Source organism: Oncorhynchus gorbuscha, linkage group LG01 (assembly GCF_021184085.1).
Source record: "Oncorhynchus gorbuscha isolate QuinsamMale2020 ecotype Even-year linkage group LG01, OgorEven_v1.0, whole genome shotgun sequence".
Taxonomy (NCBI): domain Eukaryota; kingdom Metazoa; phylum Chordata; class Actinopteri; order Salmoniformes; family Salmonidae; genus Oncorhynchus; species Oncorhynchus gorbuscha.
Window position 1 is genome coordinate 42,345,569 of NC_060173.1, and position 27,296 is coordinate 42,372,864.

Here is a 27,296-nt window from a genome sequence, read left to right on the forward strand (position 1 = left end):
CACTGCACTGTAGAAACATATGTACTACCATACATAATGTATGTACATTTCCCCTCAACAGGGATAGACATTTTAATCGTTTGTAAACAGTACTTGTTCTCTTTAGAAAGCTTCCTACAGGTCTTTTATTTGTGTGTGAAGTGCGGAGGTTTGCACACCGAGACTTGCCCGTGTGCATTTTGACGCAGATAGAGCTTTTGATCATCTCTCACACACAATAAATGCACGTGACGTGTGTGAATGTCACCTCTGGGGAACAGGCAGTGCTGCGACAAAGACAAGTCCAATGAGTGACAGCAGCAGCACAAGGCCAACGCACTCACGTTTATGTATCACACATTAACACTTTTGCAAAAATAAACCATTCAAAACTTGACGTTGTAACCCTGCGCAGTCAGCTGGCCATAACACATCTCCTGAGAGCTCCCCGTCACTGCAGTCATTATTATGCAGACACTGCACCACATGAATATGTACTGTAAACAGAGGATTACATTATGCAAACCACATTTCAGGTTAAACAAATTGAGATGACATTTTTTAGCCAATTCACATTTTGAGTCAAGAATCATTCCCTGTGGATTAAAATGTTCACAGGCTGAAACTTTGATGCTGACAAGAGTACAAATTAGATGTACTTTTAACTGGGTCATGCCTTACGGCAGTTTCATTGTAAAGATGAAGTGCCCTAACAACCAATGCGTAGCTAATGCAGCAGCATCAACAACTCTCTGTGCTGTTATGACTACGGGCTCTATGGCAGATCAATAGATAGGAGTCCAGTGACCAAAAGCCTGTTTGAGCATGATCACATAATTCCATCCAGGTCATCAAGAGGGATCAGCCAATGAACACATTCCAGATGGCAGAATGCGCCTTTTCAGCCCGTTTACCCGCTCATAGAAGTAGTAGAGGAACATGGACTACTTCAAAATGGAGATGGCCTCAATGGCTCTGCCCGTGTGCTCAGATGACATAATGGGACAGATAAGAATCCTTCATCATTCTCTATGTGCAGAGATCCAAGCTACTCCTCTGTAGACTAACATTGTTACTAGTTGTGAAGTCATAAATACCAGTTGGATATATTCATGTGCTTTGAACTCGTTGAGAAACGCTGATCAGCTAATGGCCAACAAACTGCGTCCACCATAAACTAAAAGTACAGCTATCATGTTTGGAAACAAATTCAAGTGTTTAAAAACCAAATGAATAGATTGCTTCTTATTAAAAAATGTTTTTGCATTTAACTAACAAAAACGCTGTTAGATGTCATTTACTTAGCGTGTGGAAGACGCTTGAGCTCAGGGATGATCGTTTCCCACTAGTAATTATTTTCCTGTCATGATGTTTGTTTTGTCCTATATTTTTAAACCCAGCACCCATAGGAGGCCTTTTGGTAGGCCATCATTGTAAATAAGAATTTGTTCTTAAAAGACTTGCCTAGTTAAATAATTACCCGTTGGTGGGGCGTTCCAGTGGATTTTCCCCAGTCGTGTGATAAATACCACCTTCCCACTTGGTTATGAACACAGCATATGATGATGTACTGTAGATGGTTTTCAAACAGACTAAATAGATGTGCGGTAAATCAGTTCTGGCATATATTCATTAAGTTGTTGTTGTAATAATGACATTTATGAAGAAAGGGTAGGTTACATTCATTATGCATGCAGAGCTAGATAATATGGTAATACATTCCTGTTAATCCTTACACAACCATTTAAAAGTTGTTTTTTGCCTTATCTTCCCTGATGAAATGCATGGCCACATGCGTTGGCAAAATAAGGCAACTACTTTTAAAAAAAACATTCCTGTTAAACTGCAACATGTCTTACTTTAAGGATGACATCCAATTTAAAGACTACGGTAGCTTTAATTTTATAAACATTCAAACATACATTACGTAAAGCAGATATTTTTTTTATTATTTACAAAGTCTTTGAAAAACATGTGTACAGAATGTGTATAAAGATCTCAAAATAAAACACAAGATTACACCATAACATAAAAGCAAACCTCAGCTAAGTTTCATGTGGGAATCAGTTTTCTATCTTTTATGACACACACACCTCCACTACTCTCCTTCCAACTCAGTCATTTCTCTTCTGGCCTGTTGCTTTGAGTTCCAAATGGCACCATATTCCCTTTATACTGCACTACTTTTGACCAGGGCCGAAGTAGTGCACTGTATAGGGAATATGGTGCCATTTGGGATGCATCTTTGGAGATGTCCCTCAGGGCTGCAGATCAGTGATCTTCCTCTTGCGGTAGTTGAGCACCAAGCTAGAGGCAGTGATCGTTGATGCGCGGCCCCTCTCCCAGTTCTGGAAGCTGTTGAGGCCGCTCTGCCCTGCCCGAAACAGTGCCCTCTCCAGGTAATCCAAGCGCTCCACCAGGGCTGATGTGTCTTCGTTGTAGGCATTCTGTGAGGAATCCATGGTCCGGCGGAAACGACCAATGAATGTCTGGAGGTGAAGAGGTTAAGCCAATGATTTATACTGAACAAAAATAAAAGGCAACATACAAAATGTCAAAGATTTTACTGAGTTATAGTTCATATAAAAAAATAATTCAATTGAAATAAATTATTTTAGGCCCTAATCTATAGGATTTCACATGACTGGGCAGCGGCGCAGCCAATAAATGTGTTTTTCCCCACAGAAAGGCGTTATTAGACAAAAACACTCCCCTCCCCTCAGACGATCCCACAGGTGAAGAAGCCGGATGTGGAGGTCCTGGGCTTGAGTGGTTACAAGTGGTCTGCGGTTGTAACGCCAGTTGGACGTACCGCCAAATTCTCTAAAAAGACGGAGGTGGCTTATGGTAGAGAAATCAACATTGAATTCTCTGGCAACAGCTCTGGTGGACATTCCTGACAATTGTACACCACCTCAAAAGTTGAGACATCTGTGGCATTTTAGATTGGCCTGTTACTGTCCCCAAACACAGGGTGCACCTGTGTAATGATCATGCTGTTTAATCAGCTTTTTGATATGCCACACCTGTCAGGTGGATGGATTATGTTGACAAATGCTAAAATGCTATCTAACTGGGACGTAAACAAATTTGTGCACAAAAGTTGAGAGAAACAAGCTTTTTGTGCATATGGGACATTTCTGAGATCTGTTATTTCAGCTCATGAAACACTTTACATATCGCATTTCTATATTTTTGTTCAGTGTACACTACCGTTCAAAAGTTTGGGGTCACTGAGAAATGTCCTTGTTTTTGAAAGAACATGTTTTTTTGGTCCGTTAAAATAGAATAACATTTACCAGAAATACAGTGTAGACATTGTTAATGTTGTAAATTACTATTGTAGCTGGAAACGACTGATTTTTTATGGAATATCTACAAAGGCCCATTATCAGCAACCATCACTGTGTTGCAATGGCACGTTGTGTTAGCTCATCCAAGTTTACAATTTTAAAAGGCTAATTGATCATTAGAAAACCCTTTTGCAATTATGTTAGCACAGCTGAAAACTGTTGTTGTGGTTAAAGAAGCAATAAAACTGGCCTTCTTCAGACGAGTTGAGTATCTGGAGAATCAGCATTTGTGGGTTCAATTACAGGCTCAAAATGGCAGAATCAAAGACCTTTCTTCTGATACTCGTCAGTCTATTCCATGCGAGGAATTGCCAAGAAACTGAAGATCTCGTACAACGCTGTGTACTACTCTCTTCACATAACAGCGCAAACTGGTTCTAACTAGAATAGAAAGAGTGTGAGCCCCGGTGCACAACTGAGCAAGAGGACAAGTACATTAGTGTCTAGTTTGATAAACAGACACCTCACAAGTCCTCAACTGGCCCCAGATACTCAATTAGTCTAAAGAAGGCCAGTTTTATTGCTTCTTTAAATCAGAACAGTTTTCAGCTGTGCTAACACAATTGCAAAAGGGTTTTCTACTGATCAATTACCCTTTTAAAATGATAAACTTGGATTAGCAAACACAACGTGCCATTGGAACACAGGAGTGATGGTTGTTCATAATGGGCCTATGTAGATATTCCATAATAATAGTCATTAACAAAAGTAACAATGTGTACACTGTATTTCTGATCAATTTAATGCCATTTTAAAAATGGACACATTTTTTCTTATTTTCATTAAAAAAATAAATACATTTCTAAGTGACTCCAAACTTTTGAACGGAGGTAGTAACACACACACACAGGAGCTGTGTTGAAGCAGTGACTCCATCTTGGCACTCACCCTCTATTGTAAAAAATAAATAAAATAAATACAGCTACAGAAATGCATTTATCAATGTCTATATTAATTGTTGCCACATGTATTCTATTAGACATCTTAAAGCTTCAATATGTAACATTTTGGACACCTGGACAATATTCACATAGAAATTTAAGTTATAGATATGTCATTGAAAGCAAGTCTAAGATGAATTAAATCTGTTCTATTTTTGCCATTTCTATGCTTCCCGTTCTTATGTTACATCTTTTACTTTCGGTTTTGTACACCAGCTTCAAACTGAAAATACAATAGGTTTGGTTAATGAAAAGACATTTAACAGTGGTTTAGATGGTACAATGGTTCTCTATGCTTGTTTTGTCAAACTAAAATTGGGCAAACTGTTAAAATTTTAGCAACCAGGAAATGGCGACGTGATTTTTTTCAAATTGTACCTTTATTTGTTGTACTTTTTAACCCTTTTTTGTGATATCCAAGTGGTAGTTACGGTCTTGCCCCATCACTGCAAGTCCCATACAGACTTGGGAGAGGCAAAGGTCGCGAGCCATGCTTCCTCCAAAATACGACCCTGCCAAGCCGCACTGCTTCTTGACACATTGCTCGCTTAACTCGGAAGGCAGCCGCACCAGTGTGTCGGAAGAAACACCGTACAACTGGCGACCGAAGTCAGCGTGCATGCGCCCGGCCCGCCACAAGCAGTCGTTAGAGCACGATGGGACAAGGACATCCCGGCCGGCCAAACAGTCTGTAGTCTGTAGTGACGTCTCTAGCACTGCAGTGCCTTTGACCGCTGCGCCAATCGGGAGACTATTGCACATTTAAATGCATACTTTAAAAATTACATGAGCTAAAAAATAACACACACATCCTTTTATATATATATATATATATATATATATATATATATATATATTTATAAATATATATAAATAAATATATATTTATAAATATATATAAATATAATATATATTTATAAATAAATAAATATATATATAAATATAATATAAATAAATATAAATATATATATAAATATATATATATATTTATAAATATATATATATATTTATAAATATATATATATAAATATATATAAATATATATATATAAATAAATATAAATATATATATATATAAATATATAAATATATTATATAAATATAATATATATATAAATATATATTTATAAATATATATTTATAAATATATATATATATATTTATATTTATAAATATATATATATATATTTATAAATATATATATATATATAAAAAATATATATATATAAAAATATATATATATATAAAAATATATATATAAAAAATATATATATAAAAAAATATATATATATAAAAAATATATATATATATATAAATACAAATATATATGTAAATAAATATATAAATAAATATATATAAAAAATGGATGACTAATGTTACTCTCCCCACTGCAAAAAATGTGAATACATGTCATTCTGTCCTTGAAACAATTCATTGAAATACTGTAGAATTCCATTGATTCCTATGGGAGGACAGCTCCTACTGGAGTGTGCAAATATGGCTGACTGGTGGCTTCAAAGCCTCTCAATTGCCAATTACATAGAATCAGCAATACAGAGTTTACAAGCATCATTGGGATAAGACATGAGAATATGTTTCACATCAACCCAAGCAACGAGAAATACACACAAGCATACCGAGAGCTCAAGAAAATACAAGAGGTGAATAAAGAGGGAGGTCAATATAAACACCACCAAAGTGACTGTCCCACTGGATGTCATAAGGTGAATGCACCAATTTGTAAGTCACTCTGGATAAGAGCGTCTGCTAAATGACTTAAATGTAAATGTAAAAATACACACAACCAGTATACATACATGAAGGAGATAGAAGAGGTGAATAAAAACATTTGATGAAACTCAGTCATCCTTTGTGGATGCAGAGAGACAAATAATAATCCTGTTGGAATCACTTGAAGTCATTGTTTTTCAAAGATGACTGATGTGATTTGTCAGTCTGCCCAGCAACAAAACAACACTACGCAGCCTTTTAGTCAATGACAATTCGATCACATAGCACCACCTAGTGGCTGACTATGGGACATAACACTGAATGGGTTTGTCAGCGTGTTCAACCATTTGACCTGGGTGGTGACTCAATCATAAACTTTCTAGTGATATTATACAACTAAAAGGGTACAAATTAGAGGTCGTCCGATTAATCGGAATGGCCGATTAATTGGGGCCGATTTCAAGTTTTCAAAACAATCGGAAATCTGTATTTTTGGACACCGATTTGGACGTTTTTTTATTTTTACACCTTTATTTAATCTTTATTTAACTAGGCAAGTCAGTTAAGAACACATTCTTATTTTCAATGATGGCCTAGGAACGGTGGGTTAACTGCCTCGTTCAGGGGCAGAATGACAGATTTTTACCTTGTCAGCTCAGGGGATTCCATCTTGCAACCTTACAGTTAACTAGTCCAACGCTCTAACCACCTGATTACATTGCACTACACGAGGAGACTGCCTGTTACGCGAACGCAGTAAGCCAAGGTAAGTTACTAGCTAGCATTAAACTTATCTTATAAAAATCAATCATAATCACGAGTTAACTACACATGGTTGATGATATTACTAGTTTATCTAGCGTGTCCTGCTTTGCATATAATCGATGTGGTGCGTATCGTTGCTCCAATGTGTACCTAACCATAAACATCAATGCCTTCCTCTTGCAGGAACTGCTGACGCACTCCAGCCACATGAGGTCTAGCATTGTCTTGCATTAGGAGGAACCCAGGCCCAACCGCACCAGCATATGGTCTCACAAGGGGTCTGAGGATCTCATCTCGGTACCTAATGACAGTCAGGCTACCTCTGGCGAGCACATGGAGGGCTGTGCTGCCCCCCAAAGAAATGCCACCCCACACCATGACTGACCCGCCGCCAAACCGGTCATGCTGGAGGATGTTGCAGGCAGCAGAGCGTTCTCCACGGTGTCTCCAGACTGTCACATCTGTCACATGTGCTCAGTGTGAACCTGCTTTCATCTGTGAAGAGAACAGGGCACCAGTGGTGAATTTACCAATCTTGGTGTTCTCTGGCAAATGCCAAACAGTGTCCTGCACAGTGTTGGGCTGTAAGCACAACCCCCACCTGTGGACGTCGGGCCTTCATACCACCCTCATGGAGTCCGTTTCTGACCGTTTAAGCAGACACATGCACATCCGTGGCCTGCTGGGGGTAATTTTGCAGGGCTCTGGCAGTGCTCCTCCTGCTCCTCCTTGCACAAAGGCGGAGGTAGCGGTCCTGCTGCTGGGTTGTTGCCCTCCTACGGCCTCCTCCACGTCTCCTGATGTACTGGCCTGTCTCCTGGTATCGCCTCCATGCTCTGGACACTACGCTGACAGACACAGCAAACCTTCTTGCCACAGCTCGCATTGATGTCCCATCCTGGATGAGCTGCACTACCTGAGCCACTTGTGTGGGTTGTAGACTCAGTCTCATGCTACCACTAGAGTGAAAGCACCGCCAGCATTCAAAAGTGACCAAAACATCAGCCAGGAAGCATAGGAACTGAGAAATGGTCTGTGGTTACGGTTACCACCTGCTGAACCACTCCTTTATTGGGGGTGTCTTGCTAATTGCCTATAATTTCCACCTGTTGTATATTCCATTTGCACAACAGCATGTGACATTTATTGTCAATCAGTGTTGCTTCCTAAGTGGACAGTTTGATTTCACAGAAGTGTGATTGACTTGGAGTTACATTGTGTTGTTTAAGTGTTCCCTTTATTTTTTTGAGCAGTGTATTTTTAAACCTGCATATTTGGCTAAAATAAATTAAAATGTTAGCAGGCAATATTAACCAGGTGAAATTGTGTCACTTCTCTTGCGTTCATTGCACGCAGAGTCAGTGTATATGCAACAGTTTGGGCCGACTAATTTGCCAGAATTTTACGTAATTATGAAATAATATTGAAGGTTGTGCAATGTAACAGGAATATTTAGACTTATGGATGCCACCCGGTAGATAAAATACGGAACGGTTCCGTAATTCACTGAAAGAATAAACGTCTTGTTTTCGAGATGATGGTTTCGGGATTTGACCATATTAATAACCCAAGGCTCGTATTTCTGTGTGTTATCATGTTATAACTAAGTCTATGATATGATAGAGCAGTCTGACTGAGCGATGGTAAGCAGCAGCAGGCTCGTAAGCATTCATTCAAACAGCACTTTTGTGCGTTTGCCAGCAGCTGTTTATGACTTCAAGCGTATCAACTCCCGAGATTAGGCTGGTGTAAACGATGTGAAATGGCTAGCTTGTTAGCAGGGTGCGTGCTAATAGCGTTTCAAAACGCTTGCTCTGCATGGGTAACGCTGCTTCGAGGGTGGCTGTTGTCGATGTGTTCCTGGTTCAAGCCCAGGTAGGAGAAAGGAGAGGGACGGAAGCTATCTTGTCACACCGGCAATTCTAAAGAACATCCAATAGTCAAAGGTATATGAAATACAAAATCGTATAGGAGAGAAATATAATTCCTACAACCTAAAACGTCTTACCTGGGAATATTGAAGACTCATGTTAAAAGGAACCACCAGCTTTCATGTGTTCTGGGCAAGGAACTTAAACGTTAGCTTTCTTACATGGCACATATTGCACTTTTACTTTCGTCTCCAACACTTTGTTTTTGCATTATTTCAACCAAATTGAACATGTTTCATTATTTATTTGAGGCTAAATTGATTTTATTGATGTATTATAGGTTCAAATAAGTGTTCATTCAGTATTGTTGTAATTTTCATTATTACAAAAAAAAAATATAAATATTTACTATTATTTATTTATTTTTAAAATCGGCCGATTAGTCGCTATCGGCTTTTTTTGGTCCTCCAATAATCGTCATCGGCGTTGAAAAATCACAATCGGTCGACCTCTAGTACAAATAGATAAAGATCAGTGAGAAATAATTTTGCTATGGTAGTAGCACCAATGAGGCAGGAGTTGGGTTTCTGCACAGGGCCAGTATGTTTAAAATTGTAGTCTTCAAAAACCTTTTCCCCAGAATCGGTTTCTATAATTCTCTATACACTTCTCCCTTATATGAAATCAATGATGATGTTAAAAGAGTGATAGTACGATATCACCCCATGATTGATATGGAAGGAAAACTCGATTCATGCAAAACGCATCATACTGTGACAGTTTCTATATTTAGAAAGTTCTATATCTTGAAAACTTGATTGCTGAAATGGCAAACATTTTGGGACTGTATCAACAGCAGACTAATAAAACAAGGAACGTTAGTTGGGATGTGCACAGTTTCTGGGGGGGGGGGGGGGGGGGTAGTGGAGTGAGCAGTGAGATATTTATACCCTCTGATATCACTGTTTGTGTGCTGTACTCACCTGAAGTACTGCCTGGGCAATCTCCGGATTCTCAGGGCTGTCAAAGTGCAGCAACTGGGAGCCGAGGCCATAGTAATAGGGTCCCATCTTGTGAAGGTCAACTACAGTGGGGTCTGCGTTGAACACAGTCCTCCAGCCCTCTTTGTAGACCTTAGGCAGCTCCACTGAGACAACACGCCTCTTCCTCTCATACAAGCCCTTTGCCAGGAACAGGGGCATCTCCATCTTCGTACCCTGGAAGACCGGAGAAAAATATTATTTTGGTGATGGATCAAAAATAACACCGCTAGCTAGATATATACCCTTATTAGGCACACCCATCAAGTACCGGGCCGGACCCACTTTGCCTCCAGAGCAGACTGAATTCTTTGGGGCATGGGCACATTGCTCAATTGGTATCAATAGACCTAACATGTGCCAGGAAAACAATCCCCACAGCATTACACCACCAGCCTGTACCGTTGACACCAGGCATGATGTGGCCATGGAGTCATGCTGCTTACGCTCAAAGTCACTCAGGTCATTGGTACTCTAACCTCTTCTCGGGCACCCTCAGATGTTTCACAATTTTGTAGTAACCCTCAACTAGCTCACCTGATTCACATAGTCAAGGGATTGATCAAGAGATTGATCATTAGTTGACAAGTTGAAAAAGGTGTGCTAGCTCTGGAATAGATTAAATGGCTGGGGGTCCCCAAGGAGAGGATTGAGAACCACTGGATTAGGTCACTTGTTTTGCCCATTCTAACATTCAATCGAACAGTAACTGAATTGCATCGGCGCCTGTCTGCCTGATTTATATAGCAAGCCACAGCCACGACACACTGTCTGTAGGAGCGAACCATATGGTATACCTAATAAACTGTATAGTCACAACAAACATCTCCCCAAAATGCATTTCAGTTTGGCCACGCACAAGGCTCATTACTTTATAACATTATATGAGTCTATAGCTACACAATTTGTGGGTGCTTATATTTGTCTCCTATTAATAATGAGAAATACAGCTGCAAGCAGCAATGCCGGGGTTCAAGCTGTGGGCCCACTGAGACCATCAGGACAAAATGGACACGTCGCCCTAGAATTAGCTAATTCTGTAGTCTTTACCACGCTTGCCAAATACCAGAACATTATTTTTTTTTGCTTTTGATACATTTTTGGATAATTTATAATGTTAAAACATCTTCTCCAGAACCACTCGCACCAAATTTGCTATATCGCGTCTATGGATGCACGTCTTCAAAGTGCAATATTTTCCAAAACTCTTGCTTAAAACAACAAGGCCACCACAAGCCAATGAGATTGCATGAAATGTTTTTCTGTAAAACATACTTTACAACTTCGCTAGACTCATATCCCTGACAGGGTTTCCATTAGCAGGCAATGGCCGGCTTTTGTCAGAAAAAATACAAATCCGATAAATTTTTTTAAAATAAAATAAAAATCCTGTTACCGGCCAAAATGACTGGGATAAAAAAAAATCCCATTGTAAAGTAATGCTTTTTATTTATTGATGGAAATACATTTGACCATCATGCTTATCGGCCTATAGGTTCATTTGCATAATTTAGTGGAATTAAATTAGATGGATAAGATACATGATGACTATCACACACGCAGAACATACAGAGCCTATTTTGAGCTGGATTTCTCCTGCAACTCCTCAGCTGGTTGCTGCTGGAGTAGTTATGAGGCATGGCTTACCTTGCTTCAAAGTAGTCTATAGGCAATATCCGATTACAATTTATCCGGCCATTTCTACTATTCTGCGTGCCAGTTATGATTTTCATATGCATATTTTGTGGAATGGTTTTCATTTAAATAATAAAGCTGTAGTTTAAGTAATCATTGTCAAGTGGTTAATCATAAAAATAGGAATTAAAATGGGCCGAGTTCCATGTACTCATTTCTTTAGCCACCAATGGATCATGGTGTATCAATGTGTCCATATGGCAGGGGCTGGTGATACAGCATTAGTTGACTTAAACATCTAAAAGTGATCATTTTATTTCCGATTTTTATGAATAACCCACCTGACAATGATTTTGAGAAACTACGACGTTATTATCAACTAGGCCTATTGCCACACTCAGTTGCCCAAATTGTGGGGCTTCCTAAATAGGCATAGGCCCACGAGCTTGTGATTCGAAACAATCCACAGCATAAACATTTTTAAAAAAGGCGTATAAATTTAACCTTTAATTTTTTTTTAAAATAAATATTTCTCACCGATATGAAAGGTCCTTATGCTTCCAAAACCGTACCACAAGCGATGCATGCTAATGTTTAGACTGAGCGTCACGGCAAAGATGTTTATAACTATCTGTGCTCTTAACAAAACTCTCCCCTTCATAACACCACGGCCACCCCACTGATTAGGCAGATCGATCAGGGCTGCATTTTCTGCACTAAACTGACCAATACTCACCTCCAACAACAACACAAAACCTCCCAGAATTCTGCCCAAAAACAATGACAATTTCTCTCAGCCAGTGGCATATGGACTTCCGAGTGGCGCAGCGGTCTAAGGCACTGCATCTCAGTACTAGAGGCATCACTACAGACCCTAGTTCGAGTCCATGCTGTATTACAACCGGCCGTGATTGGGAGTCCCAATGTCGTCCGGGTTAGGAGTTGGCTGGGATAGGCCGTCATTGTAAATAATAATTTGTTTTTAACTGACTTTCCTATTTAAATAAAAGGTTAAATAAAAATGTAATAAATACAATTTTTAGGTGCGGGATGATGCCACCCTGTGATAAGCAGTTCACATTTTGTCTAAGGTAGGGGCGCAAAATATTTTGCTTGTCCATTCCCAGCGCACCTCTTCGGGGTGCTGTTTGAGAGACGCATTACTGCAGCGCTCCACCAAATAAAAATAAATATCATACAGCAGATGTAGGACATGGTACAGTGGTTCCTCTAAAAGTTGCGTCACACTGCGGCACACCCTGTGTGCTGCTGCAGCATTCTGTGGCAGGTCATTGAATTCTCAGCCATTTCTTCAGTTACTGCAAGTTAGTTGTTAGTTTGACCACCAGAGGGCATCTTTGAGAAGCATTTGATAGTATTCCGTACTGGCATGCCAGAGAATTTAAAACCTTTTTTGTAATAACATAGTATATAGGATTGATTTGAAGAAATGTGGCATAATTTGATTAATATCATGGTGTTTCCATTCAGAGAAAAATTGTTTGTAAATTCAGACCATGTCACTCAGAGCACACACTGGACCTTCGGGCCGAGGAGTAGGGTTGATTTGAGCGTTCCGGCCTTATAAAAACAGCAGTCAAGCACCCAAGCTAACGTTGGCTAGCTACGCCCAGACACAAATGAGACTACTCTGACCATTTTACTCACCCTAGCAGAGCTGGTAAGGCATTTTTCGTGTTTACCAGAGCGTTGGTGACTGGAAATGTGCTGCTGGAAACAATATCGCAATGTGTATATTTCGATTTTATTTCAAGTCGGGTTTACCGGTGTGAAATGGCTAGCTAGTTAGCGAGGTGTGCGCTAATAGCATTTCAAATCGGGGACGTCACTCACTGAGACCTTGAAGTAGTTGTTCCTCTTGCTCTGCATGGGCCGTGGCTTTTGTGGAGCGATGGGTCACGATGCTTCGAGGGTGGCTGTTGTCTGTGTGTACAGGGGGTCCCTGGTTTGAGCCCAGGTAGGGGCGAGGAGAGGGACGGAAGCAAAACTGTTTCACTGGCACCATCTTAAATCAGGAGAATCTCCTCTTTGTAATTATGCAAGCCTGGGCAGCGAGCTCGTTAGTCATCGATCACTAGGCCAGAAGTTTTTATTTTTTCCATTACGCTACGCAGACATAAAACACAGTTGACAGCATCGAGGTTTACATTCTACACAAGTCGTTTATTCCCCCGCGTTAGAACAACTTACATCTGGTTCCACAATAATGTTTTGTCAGCCCTCTTTGTTGAAGGATGCCACAAGGCAAGGGTGGCTTGCGTCAAAATTCGTCATTGGAACCACTCGATATGATTGGTCATATAAAAACCTTGGAACCCAAATACACAATGAGTGCTCTAACTCCCCCTTGTGGTGGTCTGGAACAATGAAGCCGTGAAGCTGGGTACCTCTAAGTCCCACAGTGCAAGCTCACAACTTTTAAAGGAGGAACCACTGTAGAAAGTGTTTGTGGCCTTTCTGTAGCCTACAGGCTGGAGATATTACATTGTCATACATTTTGAGAAGGACACTTTTTACATCATGCAGGTTTCTTAGATCAAATAGCCTAACCTAAATGGCGCTCAACCAAAATAAAAATGCACTGGCATGTGAACAAACAAATCCTAAAAACAGGGACAGGTCAAAGTAAAAGGGACCATTTGGAATGGACAATCACAACTGTTGTCCAGGAGTTTTACCCCATTGTCATTAGTGGTTTCAAGTTTGTATCTGTCCATTTTTGACTAAATAAAATACTTCTGTATTACCCGCTGTTGTAAACACATTACAAATAGGCTCGCGATAACACCTGATAAAGTTGGGTAGCTGAACCAATCATTTACGCAGTGGCGGGCCATCCTTTTTGCATGCTATTTTGGCATTTATACATGTCACATCAGTTTGCAAACAATGCAAAAAAATATATGTAATTGAGTTAAAAAAGCCACATAAACATGGTCTCTTGTTTTCTTGAGGAAGGCAGCTCAAAAATCCAGGTGTTTCAGCCTAGATCAGTGCTTTCTGTGGTGGGGCAAGCCAGGAGAAAATACAGTGTTGTGCTGTGATCGGCTCAGTGTTCTGTCACTCATGGGGACACCACATCACAGCCAAGTCTAGGGTACAGATAGAAAATTCTAGCCCCTTGGTTTCTGCCATAGAGTTCCATTAGAAGTGCCCAACCAAGAAGGCTCAATGTCATAAGCCACAGATCAAAGGAAGTCAAATCACATTACGTGTACAGTAGCTTTGATTTGACTGATCATGTCAACATCACACTTTCAAAATCATCATGAATCAAGTCGACAATCTACTGATAAATCCTTTGTAATCCTTGTTGTATGAAGGAAAATAATGAAAATAAATTATAGATAAAACGTATAGGTGCTCATCGGCCATTGGACATAAACATTACACATGGAAATCACATTACACAAGGAAATCTCAAATTCAACAATGAGTGGTTTGGAAGGATTCAGTGTGGCTAAATGCAAGTATTGCAAAGCAATGCTATTCTGTGGAGTGTCTGTGTGGTCCAAAGTCTATTATTTTAAACTAGGAAAAGAGACCCTTAATCTTAAATATTCAACATTGGCCATGCTGTCAATTAAGCATGATTTGTGCAGCGCTCAAAACAACTAACTCCGAACTGAAAAATCTGGCTTTAAGACAACTGGGAACTCAGGAAAAATGAGCTACGACTGGGAAAATACGTTTTGAACTTTTATCCAACTCGGAATTGTAAATTCGAAACTCGGGCCTCTTTCTAGAGCTACGAGCTGAAGATCACTGACGTCATCATGATTCAACCTCCCCCCCAGAGTTCCTGTTGTCTTGAAAGCACTATAAATCCAGAGAATTACAGACTTTGATGACAAATTTTGCCAACGAAGGACCGCCGCACCACCTTCCTATTCAAGTGAGCACAGCACAACAAGGTGAGTCCAACAATGTATTGTATGCTGCTGCATAAATGCTGTAATATGCCAGGGAGATATTTATACTGTAGCTATGAAAGTAATACTAGGAGTATGTTGTGTAGTAAGCTGTTAGTATCCCATGTGCCTTACACTAATAATTTTGTCTATTTACCCCTCTTAATTTCAACCTACTGTTCTGATTTGGTGGTGCACATGTAGCCTATAATGTGTTTTAGAGAAATGTAATCAACACATTTTGGAAGAGCTTTCATTGTCTGCTTATATGCCCCCTGTATTTATCCTACGGTTCTGACTTGCTGTATAGGGAGAATACACTAAGAACGACCCATGTTCTGAATTCTGTCGCTGTACATTTCAAAATTGACTACTTCAGTCTTAGCTCGCTCAATAATGTCTTAATCGAAATGGACTTTTATCTGCTCATCGCCCCCTTCTGCCATAGTTTGTACATCTAAATTGTCTGTAGAAACCACATTTGTTTAAGCAAGTCAGCTGTTTTGTTTTAAAGGTAGTAAATGAGGCTGAATTAACTGTTTAGCGGCAGACAAGGCTCCGCTGATAGCCAGGTGTAGCAGTGGTAAGAAGTTAGGACTGCAGCTTTATGTAGACACCGTTTGTCACCGTTATAGTGCAATTAATGTATTGTGTAGTGGCTTTGCTGGCATGCATCTCCCACTTTTTTTCCCCCACCAAGATTTACATGCTAAAATCACCAGTGCACGTCTGCTTGGTTCAGATTTTGTCCGGTATGGACGAGCCTTATTTGGCCCAAACAAAGGTCTATAAATGACTAATTGTCAACTTTCTTTCAGAACATAAAATAAACATTTCAACTTCCGGAAGTAAAAAAAATTGTCAACGTCCGGAAAAGACGCCTTTTCAACATCGTTTTTATTTTTTTTATTTCACCTTTATTTAACCAGGTAGGCAAGTTGAGAACAAGTTCTCATTTACAATTGCGACCTGGCCAAGATAAAGCAAAGCAGTTCGACAGATACAACGACACAGAGTTACACATGGAGTAAAACAAACATACAGTCATCGTGTAAAATATGCATTTTAAACATTAAATACCTTTCTTGCTTTCAATCAGAAACAAAATTGAAGTGAACTTAAACGCCTAGAAAATACGTATTTTAAATGTTGCTTTCCTCCAGTGACTTGTGTAATGTAATGTAATGGAACTGGGTCATGATCTAGGGCTAGTGAACGAGGTGACTGAATGACCAGCAGGAATACCAAGTGGATAACTAAAACGATAACTAGTTAGCTAGCTAACAGCCACAGGTGGTGAGATTAATAGCTACACAGTAACATTATCAGATGTGGTTTTTCGTTCTACGTTGTTTCACATGTTCGACTCACCTCTTGAATGTCTCGCGAGTCACTCGATTTCTCCAGGAATCCCAGTCGGGGAAATGTGCATTCTGTCCGACTGGGTAGCCTCTCGTGAGAAAGCAAAATGTCATCAAGAGATAAGAAATTCTCTTCCATCCCCACTCCGGGAGGCACGGGAAGGTACGAATGTGTTTCCATTAAAAACTCACAGTAGTTCAAAAATAGATATCTGCCAAGTTATTAGCGAGGTCTCTAACTTCTGCTGTGTGGGACTGTTTACACTTTGCTTCCCTGGTTTGGCGCGAAACTTCGAAATGAACCGACATGCGCAACAGTCCGCTTTTGAGTCAGGCGAGAGCAATCGATTTTCGACAGTCAAAACAATCGGATAAAACAGAGAGCTTTCTGAACATTTAGCCTATAATTACTGGTTCTTATGAGAAGAGTACATGAAAGACGTGCACATGAAAGACATATGCTTAATGCTTATTTTTCTTTGTTCTTAAAAAAAACTCAAATCTCCGTGCATTATTAGCAGACTAGCTATATTTTTCACTGATCATATAGGCTAAAATACTCTAACCTGTATCGCTGAAAACACGTTATTCAGTCTGAAGATAACCATGCTGTTCAGTCTATCTGAGGTGGCATGTAATTTCTTTGCAACAACAATGCAAGTTTAAGTGATGGTGAGTGATTAGTAATTTGCAATTACTAATTTAGCCAGTGGAGGTCCCAAGGTCGCCTTTGTATGAAGCAGTTAAAATATTTATCTTGTAGGTTGGTGTTTGTGGGTGTGTTTGTGTGGGGGTGGGGGGTAGGTAGGCTATGTTTAATGACCACATCAACAAGGATGCCCTAATTGGGTTATTTTGACCTGAGATATGACATTCTGATATACTGTTAGTTAGACTGCCTTGTTGCATGAGTGAATGGGAGTGACAGGTGTCTGTCGCCCCTGACTGTGCTGTCACTCAAACCCACACATTCAGACACATAGGCCAACCTGTATCACGTGTAGCCTAAATCAAAGCGATTGTTAACACGCATTTGATGTGTGTTTCCTGGCACAGTGGCACACCCACACACATTAATAAAAGAAGGCAAAGTAAATACCTCTGACTCGTTCCGTAGGCCTATAGGCTATCCTTTCTCTTTCAACTGCGATACCATGGAATGATAGACCGTTTTCTCAGTCAGATTGCTTTTAAAAAACACACAGTGGTAGTTTATTTTACATTCTGGCACCTTACAAATTGTTTACTGGGTTTATAAATGGTGAATAGTCTTCATTGCTTGTTCATTTATAGTTTATTTAACAGTAGGCTAATAAACAGTTCGGCAATAATTTATGCCAATAACAATTAGGACTATTTGGGGGGAAATACATGAAGGCTACTAATCAACATGATGAGATTTAGTAGGCCTAATCCCATAATTACTCATGAGTCAATAATCTCAACAATGCCGTATATGGTGAGAAATATGAATGCTGTGCCATCTGCATGTTAACTTGGTTATGACATCAGGTCATATCTCGTCCTCTGCTCACACTGCATTCTGATTTGGCAGCCGGGGACGAGCCAGACAAGAGCCATCGTTGGATTTCTAGAAGAGATAGACAACGAGGACAATCTGTTAATCAATTAATCGTGATTAAGAATATAGAGTACTGTGTATTCCCTCTTCACACTGTCTTTACATTGATAATCCGAGTATGCGCACTGAACGCCATTGTCTGCCAGCAGCAAGAGTGAGAGCGAGCGCGCGGATATGATAGTGCAGGGGAGCGGCATACATTGACCCGAATCTCCGGGAACCGGAGAACAAGTGGACTCGGACACACATCGTTGGAAAGACATACTGGCAGACAGACAGCAACAGTTGTCATTGCTATGATCAGCTGAGCCAGTCAAGGCAAAATAATACATGTAAATGTGGTAGCCAATTGCGGAGAAGCTCTACTGTCGGATACGTTTGTTGCGCTTTATGTTTGTCAACCTTGTTGTGATTTTGGGCAGGCTACCTGTCATTAGCTGTGAGGGAAAACGTGTTGCTTATCTTTATCGTTTTGTTTGTCAGTCATTCGTTTGACATCATCCTTTAGATTCTATTTTTTTCTCGGTTGGTGTGAATCAAAGCACCCAGTCGCTCATGCTGCGGTCAGGGAAATGGGCTGTTGCGTCTGTTAGTCAGACTTGACAACCCAGATTTTTTTTAGGTTCCGTTTTGTCTTTGGCAAAGGGCGAGAAGTCCACTGCAGACAGGCGTGTCGGGGGCGATTCCAGTGACGGCTCGACTCTCTGCGGAGCCCCCATTTCAACAACCCCCACCCATTTTGCTCGGGTACTTTGGATGGGGGGCAAGCAAAGTACGGCAGGGCGGCCACGGGGTGCTTTTCCCGGTGTCTCGACGGATGACAGCGCAGTGCCGCCCTCGGCTCACTTTGGCCACTACCGACCGAGTGGCACTATGGGGCTACGCAGCCGCTCAGTGAGTTCAGTGGCTGGGATGGGCATAGAACATAGTCCTGCGGTGCCCTTTGGGTTTTATACCCCCAGAGGAACTGACTCGGACAGGGCCGGAGGGGGGTCTGGCACTAACGCTGCCCATGGTAACGGCTACCAGGAAACAGGCGGCGGGCATCACACGGACGGTATGCTCTATCTGGGATCCCGAGGGTCGTTGGCAGACACCTTGCCCCTGCACATTGCACCCCGGTGGTTTAGCGCCCACAGTGGTAAGTGTCAACACATCCACCTCTGGCTGGCAGCATACATCGAAGTTATCAGGGTTTACAGAGGGATGCTTTGACATTAGGCTAGATGTCATCAGCAAACTTCCCTACCATCCGTGGAACTTCATTCATTCATTTGTGAAGTGTGTGCGGCAGGCCACGAAGTCAGGGTTTATTGAGTGTCTGACCTCTTGTCTGGCAGGATGTCTCCAATACCTTGTTGTGAGAAATGACGCTTTAAGCCATGTTCCCAAATCTAGCTCAGTCAATTGGCCTATGATTAGAGAGGAGGAGGGAGGGCCCAGCATTATCATCCGCTTACCTCAAACCACAATATGTGTCACTGACTGGGCTTGTCAGGGCCTGAGCTGCAGAAAACTGAGGACACTGGCTCAGGTCCCCAGGCCCTCATTACCAAAGCCCAAAACAGCAGCCCATGGGAGGGAAACAGAGAGTTAGGCATCATCCAGATTGTTTGCCTCCCTTTTATCACTAGGCGACCCATGATATTCATGTTTATGTGACTGAGAAGCTTTCTGTGAGCAAGGCACTGGTCCTGCTTCGGGTACAGATTTTAGCCCTGTTTTCAAAACCGCTTTCTTCTGTCCACTCTGGTTGGGGGGTGGCTAAAGAAGGCCTAAGGATGGAAAAGATAGTCAATGTATTCAGGTTTCAGTTTCACAGGGTATTTATTAATGGGGATTGAAAAGTGAAGGCCATGCTAAGTAGACCAATGCCTTACACTGGTCTATTCTAGACCAACAGTATTACAGATTTCTAGTAACTCCATTCTGAGCTCCATGTCTATGTCTCTGATAGAGCATGTTTTGAGACAGAGACACAATCTTAAATTGTATCAATTTCAAACCCTCCAGTCTGTTATGGTCACACTCTTATCATAGTATGTAGTATTTTTTTTCTGGATATTTCTTATCTCAGTGGAGCATTTGTCAGACATCTTGTTGCCTTCAATTGATTTGTCAAACTAGAAACAGTACTGGCAGTCTTGCAAAGCATTTTAACACACGAAGGCTTGAGTTTCCACCATGGTAGACCGTAGACAGTTCTGCTGCAAAATGAACAATGTAATGACACAAAGTCACAGAGCACTCCTATGACAATGGGATATACTGTACTTCTCCAAGGGTTTGATCATTACAAATGGGCAATTCTATGGGAGCAGAATCACACTGGTCCAAGACAGCCCTTCTTATCTCATTATCAATTAAGGAACCTACTCTGATTTGTTTTCAATTAAAATGGTCAAAAAGATGAAAAAATGCTTCTTAGGAAATAGCCATTTCTCAAGGAAGAATTTTGCTAGGACTGTCTGGGAGTGGTCTGAGTGGGGAGGCAGGCCATCAGGTATGCCAGAACGCCAACCCACCAAAACACAAAAAAGTAATTATTATAATTTTCACAATTTCACAGTATTATTCCAACCTCATAGTGTGGAAAAATAAGAAAAATCACTTTATTCACAAGGACTACTTTTAAACATTTCCCTGAACATTTTTCAAAAACGGATTCACAGGATGAACTGTGCAGATACGTTTAGTAACAGAATAAAGCTGTGTTACCAATTAATTATGTTACCAAACTTTGCACAGTTTTTCCATTGAATTATTATTTTTTACTGTGTAAATTGTTCAAAATGTCATTTTGCAAAGGAGTTGAAATCAATGTTTTTTGTTTGGCATACATTTTAAATGGAAATATCTGAGTCTCAGAATAATTCCGTTACAGTGGAAATGCCCAAATATCACAGAGGCCTCTGATCTTTACCAACTGGACTGTTTTGCCCTGTCCTTTTCCTCAGCCTCCGTGATACTGCATTGACACTCTATCAATAGTGTATGACAGTGCTGTGGGTGGGCCAGCTGAAATTTGGGTGGACCAAAAACACACAGCTTATTTGCATGACAAATAATGTCCCGTTTGGACCACTGACAAGTAAATATTTTTGTTTTTGCTCAATCTGATTGGTTGGGCCTGGCTTCCTCCGTGCCTACACGGCTGGTGTATGACTGCCTGATAAACTTGATCCTGACAGGAAACCTCCTTCTGATTAGTCAACTGTTTGATCTAGATGCAAGCAGTGAACAACACTGAGACAATTCTCCCTCCACTAATGCTGTTCCTAAACAGTCCTTTCTGAGTCCTTTCTGCATTGTCACTTAGTGAGTTGTTCACCTACTGTTGTTGTTATGCACTTTCAGATGAAAGACCCTTTAAAAATGGTCTGTGTAATATCTCTCCTGTGTTTGACCCACCGTGTACAGTCACCTGTCACAGAGATAAGTAATCACTCACTCACCGATGTGAGCTGAGCAGAGCACTGATTGAACTCTCTTTTAGCGGAAACCAATGTAATTGTTCTCAGATTAGAGCCATAAGCAATCATTCCCTTGTGTACACCTCCATTTAAATTGAAACGTAAATAATGACAACGATAACACACACACACATGAACACACGCACTACTGTAGACACACACTGTTGTGGCTGGGTTTTAGTGGCAAGTTTTTTTGGAATGATGGGATTGTGGAACATATGTGCTAAACTGTCTGGCAGCACGATTCAACAATATAGGTCACTCATTTTATTTCTGTTTTCCCATCTCCTCAAACACTGTCTCTCTCCATTCTCCCATTAGCTCAGCACAGTGTATACAGAGGAAGAGGGACACACACACAGTCTACACTGGATTGCTGAGAGAGGATTTCTGTTGCTGTGACAACCATGTTGCTTGTCACTGCTGTTTTCAAGATGCACACTTGCTTGCTCCTTGCTATCCCCACAATATCCTCACACACTTGTTTCCTCAAGAGACAGAGGGCCAGGGAGGGAGGGAGGGATAGAGGGAGAAAGGAAGAGACTGAGGTAAGGTGAGAGAGGGATAGAGGGAGAAAGGAAGAGACTGAGGTAAGGTGAGAGAGGGAGAAAGGAAGAGACTGAGGTAAGGTGAGAGAGGGAGAAAGGAAGAGACTGAGGTAAGGTGAGAGGGAGAAAGGAAGAGACTGAGGTAAGGTGAGAGAGGGAGAGAGGGATAGAGGGAGAAAGGAAGAGACTGAGGTAAGGTGAGAGAGGGAGAAAGGAAGAGACTGAGGTAAGGTGAGAGAGGGAGAAAGGAAGAGACTGAGGTAAGGTGAGAGAGGGAGAAAGGAAGAGACTGAGGTAAGGTGAGAGAGGGAGAAAGGAAGAGACTGAGGTAAGGTGAGAGAGGGAGAAAGGAAGAGACTGGGGTAAGGTGAGAGAGGGAGAAAGGAAGAGACTGAGGTAAGGTGAGAGAGGGATAGAAGCTTGACAAGTTCCTCTAACAGACTTTCTGTCACCAGTGTTTCACAGCCAGTCTGTTGTTGAGTGACAGCCGACAGACCTTTCTAATAAAAGGACACCACAAATGGACGGAGCTAAGGCAGTGGCGACCGTTGCCGTGGTGTAGGGACTAAATCCTGTCCTCATACAGCAGAGACTTTCTAAAGATAAACCTTTGACATCAGTAGCAGGGGGCAATGGCCCCTGTCAATCAACTACACTGATAATGCCAATGGCTAGTAAGCATTACTGATCACTGGATGCTTTCTAAATCATTAAGCATCACAAACCTAAATCACATTGTTTCTCACCACAGCATAACAGCCCATTCTGTCTTATTCGCTGTGTAATGATACCCCTTTCTCCCGACACAATACACACCAGTGCCATTACACACCTCCCTCCTACCCATACTCTACCCCCGTCTCACCTGTATCTAAGGCCACATTACTTCCTGCAATCAAAGAGTTTAGCTAAAACAACAATAGGTCAGTATGTCAGCTCTCTCGGCCCCCTCCTCCCCCTTTCCCTCTCCAAGTCTTTGACTCTCTCATTCAGCTGTTTCCATGGAAACTGCTGTTCTTTCCGGTAAGGTAAAGAGTTGTCTGAGTTGGGTTTGAGTTGGATGTGATGTAATCAAATGGCTACTATCCATGTATGGGCATGATGTCCTGTATTCTGAACATAATGTCCTGTATTCTGAACATAATGTCCTGTATTCTGGACTAAACCGGTCTCTAGACACACTCATACACTCCTCATTTAGTACCATCATTAGAGGGACAACCAGCCCAGACACGTGGAAAGAAGTTATACACAAACAAACAAGGTCACTCATTTAATAAGATAATCTATGTTGTCTTGTCTACTCTAATGACCTGTGTAGACAGTAAACAAGCTATGTCCTTGACTTGACAGAGAGAGGGCTTGAAATAGCAAGGTGTTTGCTCTCCTCAGAGAGACAGAGGCTTTCTGGACAGCAGGTCGGGCAGGGTATTACAAGGAGCTAGTTGTCACCTTGCCTGCTAGAGGGAGACAGACTTCCCATCTGTACCCTTTAATGGTGTCTTATCCCCTCTCTGTCTTGCATCCCAACCAGCACCCTATTCCCTATATGGTGCACTACTTTTGACCAGGGTCACATTCTAAATTGCACCCTATTCCCTATATAGTGCACTACCTTTGTAGAATCTTATGTAGGATCTTAATTTGATCACCCTGTTGCAGAATAATTTTTCTGCAATGTAGGAAATGTAAAACCTGTAGTGTATTTGAAGTTTAATTTCCACTTTGAAATATCAGACTTGATTTTCCCTTTTAAAAAATGTAGCAACTCCTACAAAATTGTCCATTAATTATAATCCACATAATTCACATTTCCTGTTACAGCAGGGTGATTTTCCTGCTGTAGCAAACTGGCTCAAATTTAAGATCCTACATCTGTATAAGGAATAGGGTGCCATTTGGGATGTGCACTCTGTTCGTCTGCTACTGTACCTCTTGGCTCTGTTCATAATGCTACCCTTGAACCTCTCAGTACTGTGTTTGTCTGGCTGGCTACCACAACTCCCCTGCTCCTCTCTTCCCTCCATCTCTCCCTCTACATGATTCTCTGAGCAAAGACAGATTCGGTCGAATGTCATTTTGAAAACATCATGAATTTAGGGAGAGATCTAGTCAGTTTTTTTTTTGTGTGTGTGTGCTTGTTGCATTTTACCAATGAGCCAAGGGAATGCTATTAAAATATGAATCTAAATATTGATATTGTGATTTTGAAATCCAATGATCTGCTGGTGGTCTTCTTGTTGTGAATACTCCCTTTAGATAGTGTTTATGTTTATGGAATGCTTAAGGGAACAGGTGGGTAGGCATCCTTGCATTTTAACACACTGAAACTTACTTCTTACTTTGTTCTAATAATACATGTTGTTTAATGATATTCTGACCTATTTAAACCATCATGTATTATATACAGTGCATTAGGAATGTATTCAGACCCCTTGACTTTTTCCACCTTTTGTTACGTTATTCTAAAATACGTTATGTTACGTTATTCTAAAATGAAAATTGTTTTCCACCCCTCAGCAATCTGTACAGAATACCCCATAATGACAAAGCAAAAACACGTTTTTAGAAATGTTTTCAAATGTATAATAAAAAAAACAACGTAAATCTCACATTTACATAAGTATTCAGACTCTTTATTCAGTACTTTGTTGAAGCAAATTTTGGCAGCGACTACAGCCACAAGTCTTCTTGGGTATTGGCGCGACAAGCTTGGCACACGTGTATTTGGGGAGTTTCTCCCATTCTTCTCTGCAGATCCTCTCAAGCTCTGTCAGGTTGGATGGGTAATGGGTAATTATTCGACCATGCTGGTCATTTATGAACATTTGAACATCTTGGCCATGTTCTGTTATAATCTCCACCCGGCACAGCCAGAAGAGGACTGGCCACCCCACATAGCCTGGTTCCTCTCTAGGTTTCTTCCTGGGTTTTGGCCTTTCTAGGGAGTTTTTCCTAGCCATCGTGCTTCTACACCTGCATTGCTTGCTGTTTGGGGTTTTAGGCTGGGTTTCTGTACAGCACTTTGAGATATCAGCTGATGTACGAAGGGCTATATAAATAAATTTGATTTGATTTAGTGTCAATGCACAGCTATTTTCAGGTCTCTCCAGAGATGTTCGATCGGGTTCAAGTCTTGGCTCTGGCTGGGTGTTACGAGAATTATGTTCTCAATGTTCATAACCCAATTCAATTAAACTACTCAGTCTGCAACCCAAGATTTGCAAGATACTGGTTGAATAAAACAGACTGAGGCCCAGCTATGATAGCCAAAATGTTTATTCACGAGAGCGCTAGTTCATTGTACAAAACCATTCATTTTATATTGGCTCCTTACGCACATACTTTCACACACAAACAGAAGGTATCCTGTCTCCCTACCCAGCCGACATAGAGTATGGAGACCGTGATGCCGTGAGAAGTACTCCCTGCCCTCGCCCAAATCTCTGTGGCCCCTAGCCAAGGTCGGCACCGAATTTTGCTCAGACAGTCTGTGTTTAAGATATTATAGAGACATATTGTACAATTATTTTGTTTTACCCTAATTCTGACTAAAACTACACACTTATTATATAATTTTACTGACAAAAACTACACACATCATTAATAATAATTTTATGATCCTAATCAATTTCATACAATTATATGGTTTCAGGGTGGAATATTCTAATCATTCATTTAAACATATAAATTCCATTAACACTGGGCCACTCAAGGACATTCAGATACTTGTCCCAATGCCACTCCTGCGTTGTCTTGGCTGTGTGCTTAGGGTCGTTGTCCTGTTTTGAAGGTGTACCTTCGCTCCAGTCTAAGGTCCTGAGCGCTCTGGAGCAGGTTTTCATCAAGTATCTCTCTGTACTTTGCTCCGTTCATCTTTCCCGTAATCCTGACTAGTCTCCCAGTCCCTGCCACTGAAAACATCCCCACAGCATGATGCTGCCACCACCATGCTTCACCGTAGGGATGGTGCCAGGTTTCCTCCAGACGTGACGCTTGGCATTCATTTTGGTTTCATCAGACCAGAGAATTACGTTTTTCATTGTCTGAGTCCTTTAGGTGCCTTTTGGCAAACACCAAGTGGGCTGTCATGTGCCTTTTACTGAGGAGTGGCTTCCGTCTGGCCATTCTATCATAAAGGCATGATTGGTGGAGTGTTGCAGAGATGGTAACCTTCCTTCTGGAAGGTTATACCATCTCCGCAGAGGAATTATGGAGCTCTGTCAGCGTGACCATTGGGATTTTGGTCACCTCCCTTCTCACCCCGATTGCTCTGTTTGGCCGGGCAGCCAGCTCTAGGAAGAGTCTTGGTGGTTCCAAACTTCTTCCATTTAAGAATGATGGAGGCCGCTGTGTTTATGGGGACCTTCAATGCTGCAGAATTGTTTTTGTACCCTTCCCCAGATCTGTGCCTCGACACAATCCTGTTTTGGAGCTCTATAGACAATTCCTTTGACCTCATGGCTTGGGTTTTGCTCTGACATGCACTGTCAGGTGTGTGCCTTTCCAAATCATGTCCAATCAATATAATTTACCTCAGATGGACTCCAATCAAGTTATAAAAACATCTCAAGGATGATCAATGGAAACAGGATGCACCTGAGCTTAATTTCGAGTCTCATAGCAAAGGGTCTGTCTGTAATTTCTAAAAACCTGTCTTCGCTTTGTCATTATGGAGTATTGTGTGGAGTGATGAAGATTTTAAAAAATGTTATCTATTTTAGAATAAGGCTGTAACGTAACAATGTGGAAAAAGGCAAGGGGTCTGAATACTTAACAAATGCATTGTATAATTTATGCAGAATGCTTGAGGCGATGACAGGATTGCTTTAAGTAGAGATTAATGATTCATGAAGTGTTAAGATTCATGATTGCCTTAAAATCAATACAAGTTCAAGGTAGAAGCCAAACATTTGTCTATGTGAATTGCTACAATTAATTAAAATAGTTTGTTGGCTTTGGGTGAGTGTGTCATGATGGTCTTCAGAACATTTGGAAACTGAAAATGTATACTTTATTAATTCAAAACCAGATCTTTCCAAGTTAGTGTTCATCTGGCTCACAGTTTTGGCTTGTGGAGGCAGGG

The 27,296-nt window shown here is 41.0% G+C and overlaps 2 protein-coding genes across 4 annotated transcripts in view; one reads left to right on the forward strand and one right to left on the reverse strand.

Annotated features, from left to right (window-relative positions):
- Positions 1 to 1,907: 1,907 nt before the first annotated feature.
- On the reverse strand, positions 1,908 to 17,075 carry gins3 (GINS complex subunit 3). The gene is made up of 3 exons (XM_046319496.1): positions 16,618 to 17,075; positions 9,623 to 9,856; positions 1,908 to 2,468 (listed from the first exon to the last, which is right to left on the reverse strand). The coding sequence occupies exons 1-3, from the start codon at positions 16,786 to 16,788 to the stop codon at positions 2,238 to 2,240; spliced, it is 636 nt and encodes a 211-aa protein (XP_046175452.1). The 5' UTR covers positions 16,789 to 17,075; the 3' UTR covers positions 1,908 to 2,237.
- A 1,057-nt stretch (positions 17,076 to 18,132) lies between these two features.
- Positions 18,133 to 27,296, forward strand: part of znrf1 (zinc and ring finger 1) — a 29,912-nt gene continuing 20,748 nt past the window's right edge. For all 3 annotated transcript variants that reach the window (XM_046353281.1, XM_046353291.1, XM_046353297.1), the window contains exon 1: positions 18,133 to 19,330. In XM_046353281.1, coding sequence (XP_046209237.1) covers positions 18,946 to 19,330 — 385 coding nt within the window. In that variant the 5' untranslated portion in view covers positions 18,133 to 18,945. The remainder of the gene's footprint in view (positions 19,331 to 27,296) is intronic.

Excerpts from the sequence above, each read along its gene's own strand:
- gins3 (XM_046319496.1), bottom strand. The coding sequence starts at position 16,788 with ATGGAAACACATTCGTACCTTCCCGTGCCTCCCGGAGTGGGGATGGAA. Across the intron at positions 9,857-16,617 it reads ACTCGCGAGACATTCAAGAG|GGTACGAAGATGGAGATGCC; the intron begins GTGAGTCGAACA and ends CCGGTCTTCCAG. Across the intron at positions 2,469-9,622 it reads TTGCCCAGGCAGTACTTCAG|ACATTCATTGGTCGTTTCCG; the intron begins GTGAGTACAGCA and ends CTTCACCTCCAG.